Raw genomic sequence first — 15,209 nt, forward strand, 5'->3', positions numbered from 1 at the left:
CCACTGAAATAACAGTGAAATAACACTGGGATCCAACATGGTACAAGTTAGTAAAGCAAATATTTTCAAAAATGGGTCAGTTATGCTTCTTCTTTCTTTCCAATAGCTGTTATAGTGTTGCCATCCTCTGTAAAAACTGCATATTGCAGCTCTAGGACAAATGTTATGATTTCTCCTTTTCCCAGTTCTGAAATGAGAGCAGACAAGACAATTGCACAATAAAACTCCTATGCAGTTAGATTGGTCTGGCTTACTCATTGTGGCTTTTTATCCACAGTATTCTATTCTTGCTGTTGTTACAAGAAAATAGCTTAGTGGCAGGATCTAATTATGTACCAAAAGCTCTCCGCTCTAGTAAAATTAATCATTGCAAAAAACTGATTTGAGAAGCTTAGTGATTCTGAGGTTAAGTGATAACCTGAGACTGAGGATCATGTTCAGTTTTCTATTCAATCAGAACCTTTCTGTGTGATTTACAATTTTAAAGTGCAGACCTACCAAAAAAAAAAAAAGAGAGAGAGAGAGAGAGAGAGAGAGAGAGAGAAGAATATAGCTATCTGTGCCTAAAACTGATTTTCAGCACCTCATTTTCTGTGCTGCCTGATATGCCTAAGTTTACCAGAAAGCCACTATTGCAAATCTTCTCATAATCTGCCTTCAGAGCATGCCCAAAATTGTTGCCAACTTTGCAGGGCTGAGCAGTTCAGCATCCATGTCACTTCCAAGTCATTTGCAATCCTACAAAGAAATACTTTTCTGCTAACCCTCTCCTAAGGTACATTGAGAGTGTACCTAACCCACTGCCTATGACAGCTGGGAAAAATACAATGATCACTTCCATTTAGAAACATGATGACAGAGTGATGGGACTCTTTTGTACTATAAATCAGTGCTTAGTACTCTTAAGCAAGCAGTTGGAGCCCCTGGTGCAATGTACTCAGCAATATAATTAGATTAAGGAAATAATAGGATCTAATTGAATCTTAAATCAGAATTCTGGAAGATTATGTCCCTAGAAGGTGGTCAACTGAATAGAAGAAGGTTCAAAAACCAGAACTGGCAGAACTTGGATCCTTAGCACTTAATACAATATCCCTTTTGTTACTACCAGCTAACATAGACACTGACCAAACAGCACTTAGTAGAAAAGTCCTTCATACCAAACAGTTTTATTTAAATAGTTTAGAGCTTCTGGATAAAATGTACAGAATATGGTACTTGGCCTTTATTGGATGCTTAATGGTTTCAAATTTTAATCTACTAAATTCTCAAGGCATGAAAGGAAGAAAAAATAGCACATAAGCCAGAAAACAAGTTTATCTTTCAACTCAAGATTAGGTTTTCTGATAGCAAGCATATTTTGTAGCAGAGGTACTGGTAATAACAAGGACAAAAATAATAAACAGAAGTAATAAATTTATCAAAATTAATAATTATTTTAAAAATATACCTGGTTTAAGAAGTTATATCATATTCAATGTGAAAATAACTTTATGATATAAGGGTAAATAATCCCAGTATCATGCTATATACTTATAAAAAAAAAATGCTCTTACTGATTTTCAGATGTGACATTTTCTTATTCAAAGAAAATAGTGGAATAAAGATGTTTTCTTTTATTTATGTCCTTAATTTTTTTTAAATGGTGGTCATTTCTATTTTTTTTCATTTTGTAAACATGGTAACACTCCAATAGTTTGCAGAGTATAAACTGGATTTATTTTGGCACATATACCAATAGAAACACAGTAGAGAATGGCTCTATTATGCAAGACAGAGTTCACAAAACCTTTTATTCTGTTTTTTTAACACTGGCTGATAACAGATGTTGAGGAGTAGAGTATCAGTTACAGAGTGAATATAGACCAATTTCCCCTGTTTGTGCAGAGTCTGAATTTCCTGTAACTATTAGAAATGGCTGAGTATTTAGCAGCATTTGTTTCATTCTTTTTTTTTTTTTTTAAGTACAATATCATTATCTTATGATACTATTAAATTTAGTTTATCTAAAGATTATTTATTTCCCCAGGATATTAAAAAGTAAGACACTTTACCTTAAAATAAATTTATTTACCTTCTATTTGCACATTCGACTTGTCCACCAACACCTGAAACTCAGTTTCATGAGAGGATGCCTCTTTCTTGTCAACTTTAGTACTAGGGGATAGTGGAAACTCTTCCTATGTAAAAACAGGACATGACATCTAAATAATTACAACATTGTTAAAATAGACCATGCCCAAGTGTCTTGACATCCGTATGAAACCTTTAGTACAATAATGTCCCAGTCACATTCAGAATAGTACTGCAATATTTCAAGACAATAAATTGTAATACATGCCTTTTAGTTTTATAGTTATATGTAAATAAAATCTAATCCTTATCATAATTAACAGGAGATAGGGACCAATGCTAGTCATTTAGTTCACAGGGCAATACTTTTTGTCACTTTATTTGGGCAAAGAGTCTGCGGAATCATCCTACATTCACTTGTTCTGTATAGTATCTGAACTTGCTCATAAGACTGAGGAATTCAGGAATAATTCTTAACACTGTTTACCTTAGCTGTTTTTCCCTGTCAATCACATGTCAGTGCTCCACATACTTCACACCCACTCCCTTTTTCTCCTCCTCATTCTTTTCTTCAACTAGGGGTGTTTTCTGATTCCTTTCACATATATAGCATTTTATTGCCTCTCTACTACCCAATTTCTTCTTCCTAGTCATTAAAGTTTTGTATCATTTCTGACAGAGCTCCAAACTAAACTTTAAATGTGTCTTAGAAGTCTTAAGCTGCTCATTGCTGGTTAAGACAATCCAGACCCATAACATGGAAAAATCCACTGGTCTTCAAGATACAAGGTCACTTTTTCTGTGTGATTCTGAATCTCCCTGTCTCTAGATAGGTCTCTGCTCATTAGCGTGATAGTAATTCAATAAGTTTTTACCATTTGTAAGCATTGCACATTTTCACCAAATTAAAATTCCTACTGCTTTTAACAAATCCTAATAATCTTCATACTACTCAGTAAATTAATGATAATTAGGTAGCTGAGTGGCTAAAATAGTAACTCAACATATTCTGAATGCATTAACTATCCACCCCCCACAACTGTTCCACCTTGATAAGAGTTACTCAGGCCTTAACCACCATTATTTATATTCAGCAAAATAAACAAGTAGCTATTTGCCAGTGAAATAATAATTCAAATAAAATGTAAACTATATTATTATTCTACTTCTGTGAGACACCCTTGACATACTATTTGCCTCCTATTTAGGATCACAGGGTAGCTGAGGTTGGCGGGGACTTCTGGAGATTGTCTAGTCTAGTCCAGCCTCCCTCTGCTCAAAGCAGGGTCAGCTAGAGAAGGTTGTTCTGGATTTTTTCTGGTCAGGTTTTGAGCATCTCCACAGGTACAGACTCCACAACCTCTCTGGGCAACCTGTTCCAGTGTTTGACCACCCTCATAGTAGAGAAGTCTTTTCTTATATTTAAGTTGAATTCCCATATTTGAATTTGTGCCCATTGCCTCTCATCCTCTCACTGAGCACCACTGAGAAAAGTACTCACTGATTCCAAATACTTTAGTCTCCCCAATCAGGAATTTAGAAAGATTGGTAAGATCCCCTGTGAACCCTCTCTTCTCCAGGCTAAACAAATCCAGCCATCTCAGCCTCTCCTCATATGTCAGATGCTCCAAACCCCATCACCTCCAATCATCTTAGTGGCCCCTCGCTGGACTCATTCCAGTAGGCCCATGTCCTTCTTGTACTGGGAAGCCCAGAACTGGACACAGTAATCCAGATGAGGTTTCTCCAGTACTGAGCAGAAGGGAAGAATCGCCTCCCTCAACCTGCTGGCAGTGCTCTTTCTAATGCAGGCCATGATGCTGTTGACCTTCTTTGCATATGGGCACACTGCTGGCCCATATGCAACTTGTTTTCCACTAGGAAAACCCCCCTTCCCCCTTCTGCAAAGCTGCTCCCCACCTGGTAGGACACCAGCTGGTAGTGGTCCCTAGGCACAGGACTTTGCATTTCCCTTTGTTTGAATTTCAAGAGATTCCTGTCAGCCCATTTCTCCAGCCTGTCGAGGTCACTCTGAATGAGAGCACAACCATCTAGTGTATCAACCACTCCCCGTTTTGTATCATCTGCAAACTTCCCGAGGGTGCACTGTCCCATCATCCAGATGATTAATACAGAGGTTAAACAGTACTGACCCCAGTATTGTTCCCTGGGCTACACCACCGGTGACTGGCCTCCGGCTGGGCTGCCACTGTATCACCCTCAACATAAAATATTGCACATTTTACAAGATTATATTATGTGCTTTCTTTAAATGTATAGTAAGAACCACAATACCAGTGTATTCCTAACAAGAAAAAGCCCCTAATATCAGAGATAAGGAATCTATGAGGATCAATAAACAAACCTAACTCATTCAGGAGTAAATTAATCATGAAAAGAAGCACACGAAATAAAAATTGAATAAATGTTTCAATAGTAAGAAAAAATGTACAGTTTTACAAATATTTAATGTTTACCTTGTTTTAATATAATAATGTAAAGAAATTAACCAATCTGAAAACCCTACCTTTTTATTTTTGCAAGGAACAGCATAAATAGCATTGGTGCTAAAGCTTTCTCCCCTCTTCTCATTACTTTGACAGCTAGACTCTGCCTCTTTATCTGCATCTGAAAGATAGGTATCCATGTCCTCCTCATCCTCACAATAATTGCCTGATATTTCCAGGGAATGTACAGGAGATCTTTCACTACCATCTAGCTTCCAGTTGGGCCTGCAAGTCAAAAGCAGTTTAAAGCATGTTTCAGTGTCACTTATTCTTCCAAAAAAAGAAAAAAAGACACAGTAGTAAGTAGAACCATCAGTCTGAGAATATACACAGCAGATTAACAGCATACATGAACAAACATCTAAGCTTCTTTAGCTGCAAACAAGGAATCTGACCTATATGTATGCTTTAAATTAGAGAATTAATGCCTGAGCTACATTTTCCTCTCTAGTTTAAAGAGAATGACAGACTAGAGATAAAAGGCTGTTAATTCTACAGCACAAAGTAGTCTGAAATAATAATTTAGCACAAAGGAATTACCCGATGTGTAATTCAGATGATTCCTCAGTGATAAACTGCTTGTATAATTGATAGTTGTTTGGGAGAAATAATACATGCCACACACTGTGTGCAATCCAAATCTCTCCCCCTGACGACTGCATGCATGACATCATTTTACGAGAAATGGAATAAGGATTGTAGAGACTTCAGACTCAATTTATGATTTGGAGAGAAAAAAATCAAGTTTAAGTACATGGCAATAGCACCAGGAGTTTAATTAGTTTGCTGTAATTCTTGGGTAAAATTATATCACCGCTATATTTTATTTCCAGTATAAGACACCAAAACAGAAAGTATACGCTACCCCATTCTGAGCTCTGCAACTGTCGCATATGGTTCAAAACATTCTTGTTCCACATAGGTGGAATCGCTTTCAGAAAGTGATCGTTGACGAGGCTGAGGAATAGCAACAGTACGCCCTGTTAGTGTTGTCGCAAGGATAGCTGCTGCTAGAGCAGATCTGGAAGAAAATAGAACAAAACAATGAAACAAAACTGATGTCTTCTGTGCTTCATATTTTATATTTTTCTTTAGCAAAATGTCTTCATTATTTAAGCAAAGCAAAAAGTTCAAAATTAACAATCATCAGGAACACTGAAGGTATTAAGAGACTGATTTTAAATTATTAACTCCTAAAGTAAAGCACAAAACTGGACGTGCTTTTATAATGTAGCTATCTAAGAGTAAAATATAATACCTATCAGTTTTTCCCAAATTAAAAGAGTGAAAAAAATAAATACTGAGTTACATGCCTGAAACTGACATTGACAGTTTACAGTACTTAGCATTCGGTTTAGTCATAACAGTAATGGTGATGTGTTGAAAAAAGTTGTTCCATATTCTGCTATTTTGTACACTAGTTTCCATTATTCCCTACTCTGATTCTTCTATTGATGCCTCTGAAGCTGTTAATAAACGCCAGAGCATTGCACACTAGGACAAGCAGAAGTGCACAGAAGTGCCTATTTGAGGGATCCTGCAGAAGGCTAAGATGAAGAGGAAAAAACAAATGGAATTAAAATTACATATTCAGAAAGGTCATTGCCCTAATTGTTAAGCATTCTTAGGAAAGGGAGAAAAATATGTATCTTTACAGTTCAAAGAAGGAAACTGCCCCAATTAAAAAATATATTCTATTTATGAAAAGACTTATGTAAGTACTACAGTTAGGACATGCAATTTTTCTAATCATGCTTTTCTACTATGCTATTGTAATAAAGTGAAATTAAATAAAATAAAAATAAAAAAATAACTCAAAACCTACCTGGGCCTTTCTGGAGAAGGGTTTGGACTACGAGGGGGAGGGGTGCGGGGAACTGCAGGTTTAGGAGCTATGGTAGCAGCAGGGACCAGGCCATGAGCTATATGTTTCTAAACAATTTAAAATAAAATTAGTTGACAATGACTTTAAGAATAACAACTAAAAAAAACACAGAACTGAACATGCACAAAAAATAACCATGCAAAATAATATAAAAGGGAAAAACAATTACATGCAATTAATGTAAACAAATGACTTGAAATGGTTCTAAGTATAACTTTTTAATATGTATTAACAGTTGCTAATGAAGGTTAGAAATGTAATTTACTTAAGACCCATGACTGTAGGTTCTCCACCCACTGTATCGCGATCTGCAAATGTAGAGTTTTAACTTACTGAATCGAAGTTTGTTTTTTTCTATGTATATACACAAGAAAAAAGCAGTAATGGAAAATAACTTTTTTTCAAAACATTTGAACTCTGCATCACAATAACAATACAACCCCCTGTCGTAGAAAAGGATCGTTCCATCAGTCATCAGAAGTAATCCTCAGACAAAGTAATATGAGATGGAAAAAAAGCCTGTCACTAAATACATCCTAAAGTCATAAGGATTTAGTCTGAAAAAAATCCAAATGATTTTTTAATCAGAAAATTCCATGGAATTTGTTAAAAGGATAATATTAAGTACCAGTTCAGAAGAACTTTGATCAGTGTTCGCTACAAAGACTATTTCCCATGGAATCACAGAACGGTTGAGGTTGGCAGGGACCTCTGGAGATCATCTAGTCCAGCCTCCCTGCTCTGCTAGAGAAAATTGTTGCAGATCTTTTCCATTCAGGTTTTTCGCATCTCCAGGGGTGGAGTCTCCACAGTCCCTCTGGACAGCCAGATCCAGTGTTGGATCACCCTCACACTAAAGACATGTTTAAGTTGAATTTCCCATATTTCAATTTGCACCCATTGCCTCTTGTCCTCTCACTGGGCACCAAGAAATACTACGTCACACTGAAGTCCACCACCTGCAGACAGACGTTATTGGTTTTATGGTGTAGAACAGGGGGTGCATTTCAGATATTTCTGCTGCAGAGAATTTTTTTGTAATCATTCTTTAAACACCTCATCGTTATCCTTTTGAAGAATATAAACTGGGAAAGATTGCTGACTTTACAGGAAGCTATATCAAATAACTGTATTAAATAACTAAACATAGCATTACAAAGGCTGTCCTTTCACTCAGTGTTTTCTAATAAATGCACCGCTTCCTTATTCTGGAAGCTGGTCTAGCGTGCACCGTTTTGTTTACTAAAGACTGCAGGCGTTTTACTATAGTTACCAGGGAATCTGCTAAGGTAACTGAGGTAATAGGAAGCTATCATCCCACACTAAGACACCAACAGAAGATCACGAATTCGTTTTCATTCTAATAATAACAAATCCCCAGTTAACTTCAGCTACGTTAGAAGATAATAACTGTGCCATTACTGGCACTCCTACATTCCTAGGCTGCAACTGAGTTCTAAGCTTTCGCCATTAACTTTGTGAGCGAAAGGGGAAGGAGGGCACAGCACCCTCTCCCCTCGCCCGCCCAGCGCCGGGGCCAGCGGCGCTGGACACCTGCGTCTCTTCGCTCAGGAGCCGCCGTTTGTCGCTTTTCACTTCGGACAAACCGCGCGGCCACCGGCGCCAACCGCGGGCGGGCGCGGCGGGGCGGCGGCGGGCGGGGCCGGGCTCCCAGCCCGGGCACGGCCCTCCCGCCCCCCAGCCCTACTTCGCGGGGAGAGGAACCCGCTTCGCAGGGCGATACTCACGAAGGGGCCCCTCCGGCCTCTCCTGAAACGAAACGCCATTGGCACTAGGGAGGGAAGGTACTCTGCCGCCGCCAACGGCTGCCAACGGCCTTCCGCACCCTCCCGACGCTCCCCCGTCGCCACCAGCCTGGCAACGACAGCGCCGCGGATTTGCTGCGGGATTGCGCTCCTCCAATCAGCATGCGCCTTACTCATCCCTCCTCCGGCCTTAGCAACCTACCAGCGGCGGGGCGCACCTCGTCCCACCTTCTCATTGGCTCGCGGCTGGCAGAGCGCTCGCTCTCCATTTGCGGCTGCCGTTGTCAATCAAGCGCGCGCGCGCGGAGGCGGGCCGGCCGTTTGTTCGGTGGAAGAGGCAGCGCTTCTCGTGAAGGGACGGCGGGCCAGCGGGTGGCCGGTCTCCCTCCATCTCTTCCGGGCAGGTGGGCGCTGGGCGGCGACTCTGGGTGGCGTCGGGGCCTTCCCCGGTCTCCTCAGGGCAGGCCCCCGGGACGCGCCTCTCTTGCGGACCGCCGCCGCCGGCGGTGGCGGCGTCTGCGCTCGTACCCGCTCGTCTGCCGTTTTCTCCTGAAATGACGGCGCAGTCCCAGAGACTCCTGTTTTTTTCTCTAAAGTCAGAAGAAAACATAAAACTGGCAACCCAGAAAAGGACCTCTCCCAGCAACTGACGTGTCTGGCTCGAGAGTTTTGCCAGCTGAGGGCTGGCGATGCTTCTGAAGTCAGCTTAGTAATTGATTTTCTCAGGGGTGGATGTTTGCCACTTTTACGTCTAAATTCAGGTGGTTTTGTAAATTCGGATATTTTTCAAGTCGACTGGCAGACTTGGGAGTGGAATTTACAAAGCTCCAGTCTGTATTTAAGCAAACAAGATTTCTTACCAATATTTACATGTTAACCATAACTGCAAAGTAACTTGGGGGATGAGATATGATCTATTCCAGATTGGAATGAGTCTACAAAATACATTAGTGTCTTTTTCACATTTCCTTTTAGGCTGTAGGTGCCGCTGAAGTAAAGAGTTAAAGGAGTTCCAATGACAACAAAAGCACGCTCCCCTGTCACAGCAGGATCTATAGTTGTCCCTTATGGACATGTGGTCGGAAATGAGAAATGGAGAGGGTCAGAAATATCCCAAAGGCTACAAGGTAAGTATAAACAATTTGGGAGAAGAAAAAAAATCAAGCAAAGCATTCCCTCCATCTCCCAGTATTGTTAGATTGGCTAGAATATGCATTCACTCTGTGCCTGACTGGTCCTGTATTTGAGATGAATCCTGTATTAGTAGACTGAAAGTTCCTGTATGTCTGCTATGTACCTGTGGTCAGTTCTATCATATCTGCATACTTCTTGTGCAGTATAGAGAAGAAGCAGAACTATCTGCTTCTTGAGAACCACAGTAGTGGAGCTATTATGAATATGTACCTCCACTGAAATCCCTTCAGTTTACATGGATACTGGGACCATACTGTCTTCTGTTGGCACAGCAAACTAAATCAAGAAGATGCTTTCAGAATAGCATATGATGTGATTGATATGATGATGTGATGTTTATTCAAGTTCAGAGTTTACAGAGAAGCTATCCTGAATCTGTAATTTGAAAGTGCTATTAATTGGTATTGCTAAAGGCATCATGCAGTATTCTGGATTGGTTGTACCAGCTTTCCTTTTTTCTTTAAAAAAAAAAAAAAAGAGAATAAAGGCTTTTAAAGAGTATGAAACTGATTGATTGTCAAAGTTTTAAGTCACTAGAACTATTGACACACATTAAAATATTAAAGTAATTGTTACTTTTTTTTGATGACTGTATTTTTGTCTTCTAACAATCTCAAGGGAAAATTAAGCTCATTTTTGAAGATGGCTTGGGACTTGTGGATTTCCATCTTTCAAACAAAACTTGCATTTTATATATTTCTGAAGCAGATTTGGTTGCAGGGGATGAATTCAAACGAAGATTGGTTCGGTTTAGGAATGTAAGTACTGTGTAAAGGGAAGAGAAAGAGAAAAGTTTCTAATTGCAATTTGTTCTTTCTGTGTTTCTGAAAACATTCTTCTTGCATGTTTTTTAGATCCTAGTGGAGCTAAACTTGCATGAGATATTCCACCTGAAAACTAATAAAAATGAATCTGTGCAATAATGCTGTATTAAACTTCAGTAGTGTTGCCACTTCTGTTCTTCCTCTAATTTGTTCCCAGGCTGCTCAGAAGTTTGCTCTTAGTTGCACTGAATCTTCTCATCATTGACAGTGTCTTTTTTTGTTGTTTTTTTCTTTCTTTCAATAAAGGCTAGCAGTCTTGGTGGAATTGTAATTGTCGAGAGAACTCAGATAAGTGATCAGTACTTCTTAGCAGTACAAAAGCTTGTGGTGCTAGAACTTGGCATGGTGTTGCTTCCTGTGGCAAATCAAGGAGAAGCTTCTCAACTTATTATTCAGCTAGTAAGTTTCTATGTTAGTAGACAAATATTTATTAAAATATAGGAGGCAAGGAGAATTACCTGTTTTCCCACAGTCATCTCTCCTGTTCAAAAAGAATACCTATGATCCTAAAGGAATTCAGCATGTTTGTTGGTTGAATGTAGGGAATAAACCTGCAACGGTAGTGTGGTAGCACAGTTTAGCAGAGATCTAATTTGGGAGCAGAGACAAAATGTGAAGAATTTGAAACTGGATTTTATTTTTTTTTATGTTCTCTTGCACTGATTACCACTGGATAGCATGAAGCTATCTTCAGTTAAGAAGTTCTCTGTCAAAACTGACTTGTGATTCTGCTTTGTCTCAGGCTGGGAAAACTATATTCTTTATGCCAGGTTTCTTTTTGCCTTTATCCTGTTTCTGATTGCATCAAACATGACAAAATCATTCTTTTAATTCATGGTTGGTATTAAGAAAACTCTTAATAAGGGCACACAGTCAATGGGAAGGGGGTGTTTTTAAAACTTCCTAGTGATATCCTTGGACTCTTTGAGATGCATGAAAATATTTAAAAAGCTCCAGTAGAGGGCACTCGGTATCACTTATGATTTTGTTTTACTTCAGGTCCGTGAACAAAGTAAGGATCGCAGCAGTAACCCCTTTCTTCATAAACAGTGTTCTCAGCTAGCAGAGGCATCAGTGTTCCGGACAGTGCAGCAAATTCCAGGAGTTGGAAAAACAAAAGCTCTGCTTCTGCTGCAACAGTTTGGAAGCATCCACAGACTTTGTAATGCATCCGTCAAAGAGCTTGAGCCAGTAGTTGGACAAACAGTAGCACAACAAATTTATACTTTCTTTACCTTATGTTCCTGACATGCATGTGTTAACACTTTCTCTTTTGGAACATGAAGACTTTTTTTGTGTTCCTTGTAAACCCTTAAGATTTTGTTTTTAATAATCCTGGTAAAAACTGAAGGGTGTTGACTAATTGTCTAGAGATTTCTTTTCTGCTTTCTCTTTATAGCTACTCTGTTCATGTAGTTAGAGCTGTAATCTTACCTTGGAACAAGGGCTGTCAAGTGTTTTGCATCTGTCTTGTGTGAAAAATTGAGAGAAAGCTGTCTGTTTTTCAGTGATCACAGAAAAAAACAGAAAAACAATTTCTGTACTTATTTTTGTCTTCCAGAAATAAACACTTTAATATGTAGGTGATGTTTCTTAAGAGTATACTCTACAACTTAGTGTTCACCTATCTTCAAACAGAATATATTATCTTCTCAGTAACCAGAAATGTGAGAGAGTTGCAGTATTTAAAAAAGTTAGCCTCTATGCTTCACTCCCCCCCCTCCTTCCAGAGATCATCTGTAATGAGTTGGTAGACAGAGATGCTAGCTGAAACCTATCATATAACATGGCTCTGATACAATGTTAGCATGTTACTGATTACTATAAAAATATTTTAAATATCTCTTCAATTTTTTTAAGTATATTTTTTCTTAAATCATGTAACACTGGTGAAGCTACAGTTTAGATACGACAATTGAATTGTTTCCTAGCTGATTCTAAGGTGAAACTGTTTCACTTCATCTAATTTTTAGAAAAACCTGGAATGCTCAGAAAAATTACTCTTGCTAATTATAGTTTCAAAGTATTTCTGCCAAATGTAGACTTATATTATTACAGTCAATGATACATAATAAACACACATGCAAAGTTGATTGCTCTTTGTACACCTCTCATACTCCTTAATGAGAGTGTGAGATTATGTATTAAAATAGTCTTAAAATTGTACAGCAATAATGGTTGTGTGTGTATATACATCCTACTCTGAACTGTGCTTTATTTCATTGGAGTTTGAGATTGAGGTAATAATAGTATCATCCTAATTTATGATTTAAAGTAATTGGTGATAAGCATAGATAACTTTTCAGGAACTTTTAAGTCAAGGATAGATTTATTGCACTCTACACGTGTTGACAAGCACAGCCAAGTATGGCAATTACTTCGTTACATGATTGGAAAGATAACACAGTACTTGCTACCAAAGTTGTATCAGCTCTGCTTATGCTGTACTTATTTCTTTGTTGTGTGTGTGTGGGGGGGGCTTTCTAAACTTCATTTGATGGCCCGTGCCATAACTTTGTTCATAAAATGTTTTAGAGTACCTTTGGTTTATTACTTTTGGAGGTTCTTTGGAAAGTGCTGGCTGAATATGTCTTTGACTTTACACTAACTTGTTTCTTTGGTTCCTTTTTCAGTTCACAGGGTGTTATCAAATTTATTCCTTTGTGTCTAATATCCAAAATATAGGTTAATTCATGTTTTATTCCCTTTTTAATATAGGTTGGGATAATTATAATCCTACATGAAATAATGTGGAAAGTTTTCATAAAAATTCATGATGTTCTTCCAGTATTAATCCTTTCAAGAGTTATCTGGCGAGCAAATTATTGGTGTGTTTTCCTGACATCCTGCACTTTATTTCAAATTATGTTCTTATCCTATTTAGTATGGGTAAAATTGTATTTTGTTTTATACCTATTAAGAATGCAGTCTAAAATGCTCCTGTATATTACTTGGATTTTAGATCACAGTACAGCAGGAAAGCAGTTGAGCAGGGTTTTTAATTCCCTTTTGTAATCCAGCGGAAAAAAAAAGCAAAGAATAAACAGAATCTTGGCACCTCCATAACCAACCTAATCCGCTGCTTAGTGCAGATAGCAAATGTTATTTATACCAATTCCTTACTTGGGCTGAAAGTAGACTTACAATTTGGCCTTAAATATTTAACTTATTAACTAGTAAACATCAGAATTTTCAGAACTACAGAACAAGGTACTACTGTATTATCTTACTACAGGGAATGATTAAGCTTCATATAAATCTGTTTCTTGCTTTAGTGTTTTGGGTTTGTTTTTTTGCCCCCTCGCCATTTTCTGTCAGTGACACTTTGCTATGGAGACTGGATTTCACATCAAAAAGGTATGTGGCTATTCCTTGATGCTGCAAGGCAAACTTTTTACTACTTAAAATGGCCATCATACATACATAAAGTTTAATTAAACTGGTACCCATTAGTACCAATGAAGTTACAGGCTGAACTAATCTATTTTAAACCTGTGTGTTCAGGGTTTTAGAGCAGCCCTTAGACATTCCTTGTGGATAGAAACTTGTTACAAATGTCTGGGCCTTCAGCAAACTTTTTAGCAGTATAACTTGCTATGAAATTAGTATTTGTGCTAAATCTTGATTATTTTGGCTAACTTTCATTGTAGAATAAGTCTTCAATGAGCTCACAGAAAATAGTATGTATTCATACAGTATTTGACAAGTCCAAACAGACTTGAAAAAAATGGATACTCCCTACCCCCAAACTGTTCCTCAAGGACTAGAGAGTGTGAGGGGACTGGAAAGGCAGTTAACTCTGCAGCTAGAAACCTAAGGGGGAAGATATTTGTAGGAAAAGTGTCCAGGTAGGCTATAGAGAAATGAAGAGCTGGAAGGAGTTTCATGTGACTTTGCTAAGGATTTCATTAGCTGCATAATTTTAGCCATAAATGCAAAGTAGATTTCTGCTGCACTGAATATCAGACTGCAGGCTCTTGCATTATACCATTATCTGACTACTGCTTGCACATATAAGATAAAGTGCTAATACAAATATACATGGAAAAATATTACTACTAAGAATAGGTGAGAGAACTCATTTTCAACATTTTTGGGTAACTTACCTAGGGACGCTCTAGAAACATGTGTTAACACTCCTTGTAAGAAGCTAATGTTATAGTATAAACTCCTGTACTGCACAATATAAACTTGCAAACAAGACAGTTGCTTTAGGCCTTTTTAGGAAGACTACAAAAAACATGCAAAGGATATTTAAGAGGCTTGACAACAGTAAATAGTGAAAACCTGTAAAAACTGTACTGTATCATCCAAGCTGGAGCAGAATCAAGAAACCACTACTAAATGGCAGCATCTGATTTTTATTCTTAAATAAGTGTCATTAATACATTTACACCTGTTATATAAGAAACTAAAAATAAATGGTAACTTAAAAGTTTATACCCAGGCACAAACTTTCCCATTATTTTAAGTTTTGAGTATCAAACAGCATATATCTACTCTGTAGATAGCATCTTTAACTAACACTACAGTGTTAGCAATTTTCAATTAATCAAAAAATAGAATCTCAAAAAAGGAGTAACTGTATGAACATCCCTTTGATGCCTCCCTTTCTTTTTAATAGATGTAGCCAATAATTCCTCCTAAATTGTTCCAAGGGGAGAATTTTGTGTCTCTAAGGTTTGTACTTGGCCATATAATAAATATTCTACCTCTTAGACTTCCAGGCACATTTTTCTCATGTTTTGAGAGTATCACCACAGTTTATGTACTTTGGATTAATACTTCAGAACTGGAATACTTCAGTTTTGAGATTTGTTCTACACTATCAATTTTATCTAGACTAATGAAATACAAATCTTGCATTAAGTAGGTTAAATAATTTCAAGTTTGGAATAAAGCCCGTTTTTAACAATGGAATAAGCAGGCATTAAAAATGTAACCTAGATCAGAAAGAGCA

The 15,209-nt window shown here is 37.9% G+C and overlaps 2 protein-coding genes across 14 annotated transcripts in view; one reads left to right on the top strand and one right to left on the bottom strand.

Moving 5' to 3' along the window:
- Nucleotides 1–8,352, bottom strand: part of CEP89 (centrosomal protein 89) — a 41,206-nt gene extending 32,854 nt beyond the window's left edge. For all 9 annotated transcript variants that reach the window (XM_026059403.1, XM_026059410.1, XM_026059395.1 and 6 more), the window contains exons 1-5: nt 8,214–8,352; nt 6,406–6,512; nt 5,446–5,601; nt 4,601–4,805; nt 2,075–2,180 (exon numbers count right to left, since the gene is read on the bottom strand). In XM_026059403.1, coding sequence (XP_025915188.1) covers nt 2,075–2,180; nt 4,601–4,805; nt 5,446–5,601; nt 6,406–6,512; nt 8,214–8,252 — 613 coding nt within the window. In that variant the 5' untranslated portion in view covers nt 8,253–8,352. The remainder of the gene's footprint in view (nt 1–2,074; nt 2,181–4,600; nt 4,806–5,445; nt 5,602–6,405; nt 6,513–8,213) is intronic.
- Nucleotides 8,353–8,528: 176 nt separating this feature from the next.
- Nucleotides 8,529–13,271, top strand: FAAP24 (FA core complex associated protein 24). Of its 5 annotated transcripts, none has more exons than XM_026059477.1 (5): nt 8,529–8,635; nt 9,207–9,358; nt 10,044–10,183; nt 10,496–10,648; nt 11,249–13,271. In XM_026059477.1, exons 2-5 carry the CDS (start codon nt 9,247–9,249, stop codon nt 11,495–11,497), a joined length of 654 nt encoding a protein of 217 aa, XP_025915262.1. In that variant the 5' UTR covers nt 8,529–8,635; nt 9,207–9,246; the 3' UTR covers nt 11,498–13,271. The 5 variants fall into 5 exon arrangements, with proteins under 5 accessions (XP_025915262.1, XP_025915279.1, XP_025915285.1 ...); XM_026059494.1 differs by having other exon boundaries at nt 10,131–10,183; XM_026059500.1 differs by having other exon boundaries at nt 10,134–10,183.
- Nucleotides 13,272–15,209: the final 1,938 nt, after the last annotated feature.

Source organism: Apteryx rowi, unplaced genomic scaffold (assembly GCF_003343035.1).
Source record: "Apteryx rowi isolate R43461 unplaced genomic scaffold, aptRow1 scaffold_1, whole genome shotgun sequence".
Taxonomy (NCBI): domain Eukaryota; kingdom Metazoa; phylum Chordata; class Aves; order Apterygiformes; family Apterygidae; genus Apteryx; species Apteryx rowi.

Coding starts and splice junctions, on each gene's coding strand:
- FAAP24 (XM_026059477.1), top strand. CDS start 9,247: ATGACAACAAAAGCACGCTCCCCTGTCACAGCAGGATCTATAGTTGTC. Junction 9,359..10,043: donor AATATCCCAAAGGCTACAAG/GTAAGTATAAAC, acceptor AACAATCTCAAG/GGAAAATTAAGCTCATTTTT. Junction 10,649..11,248: donor CTCAACTTATTATTCAGCTA/GTAAGTTTCTAT, acceptor GTTTTACTTCAG/GTCCGTGAACAAAGTAAGGA.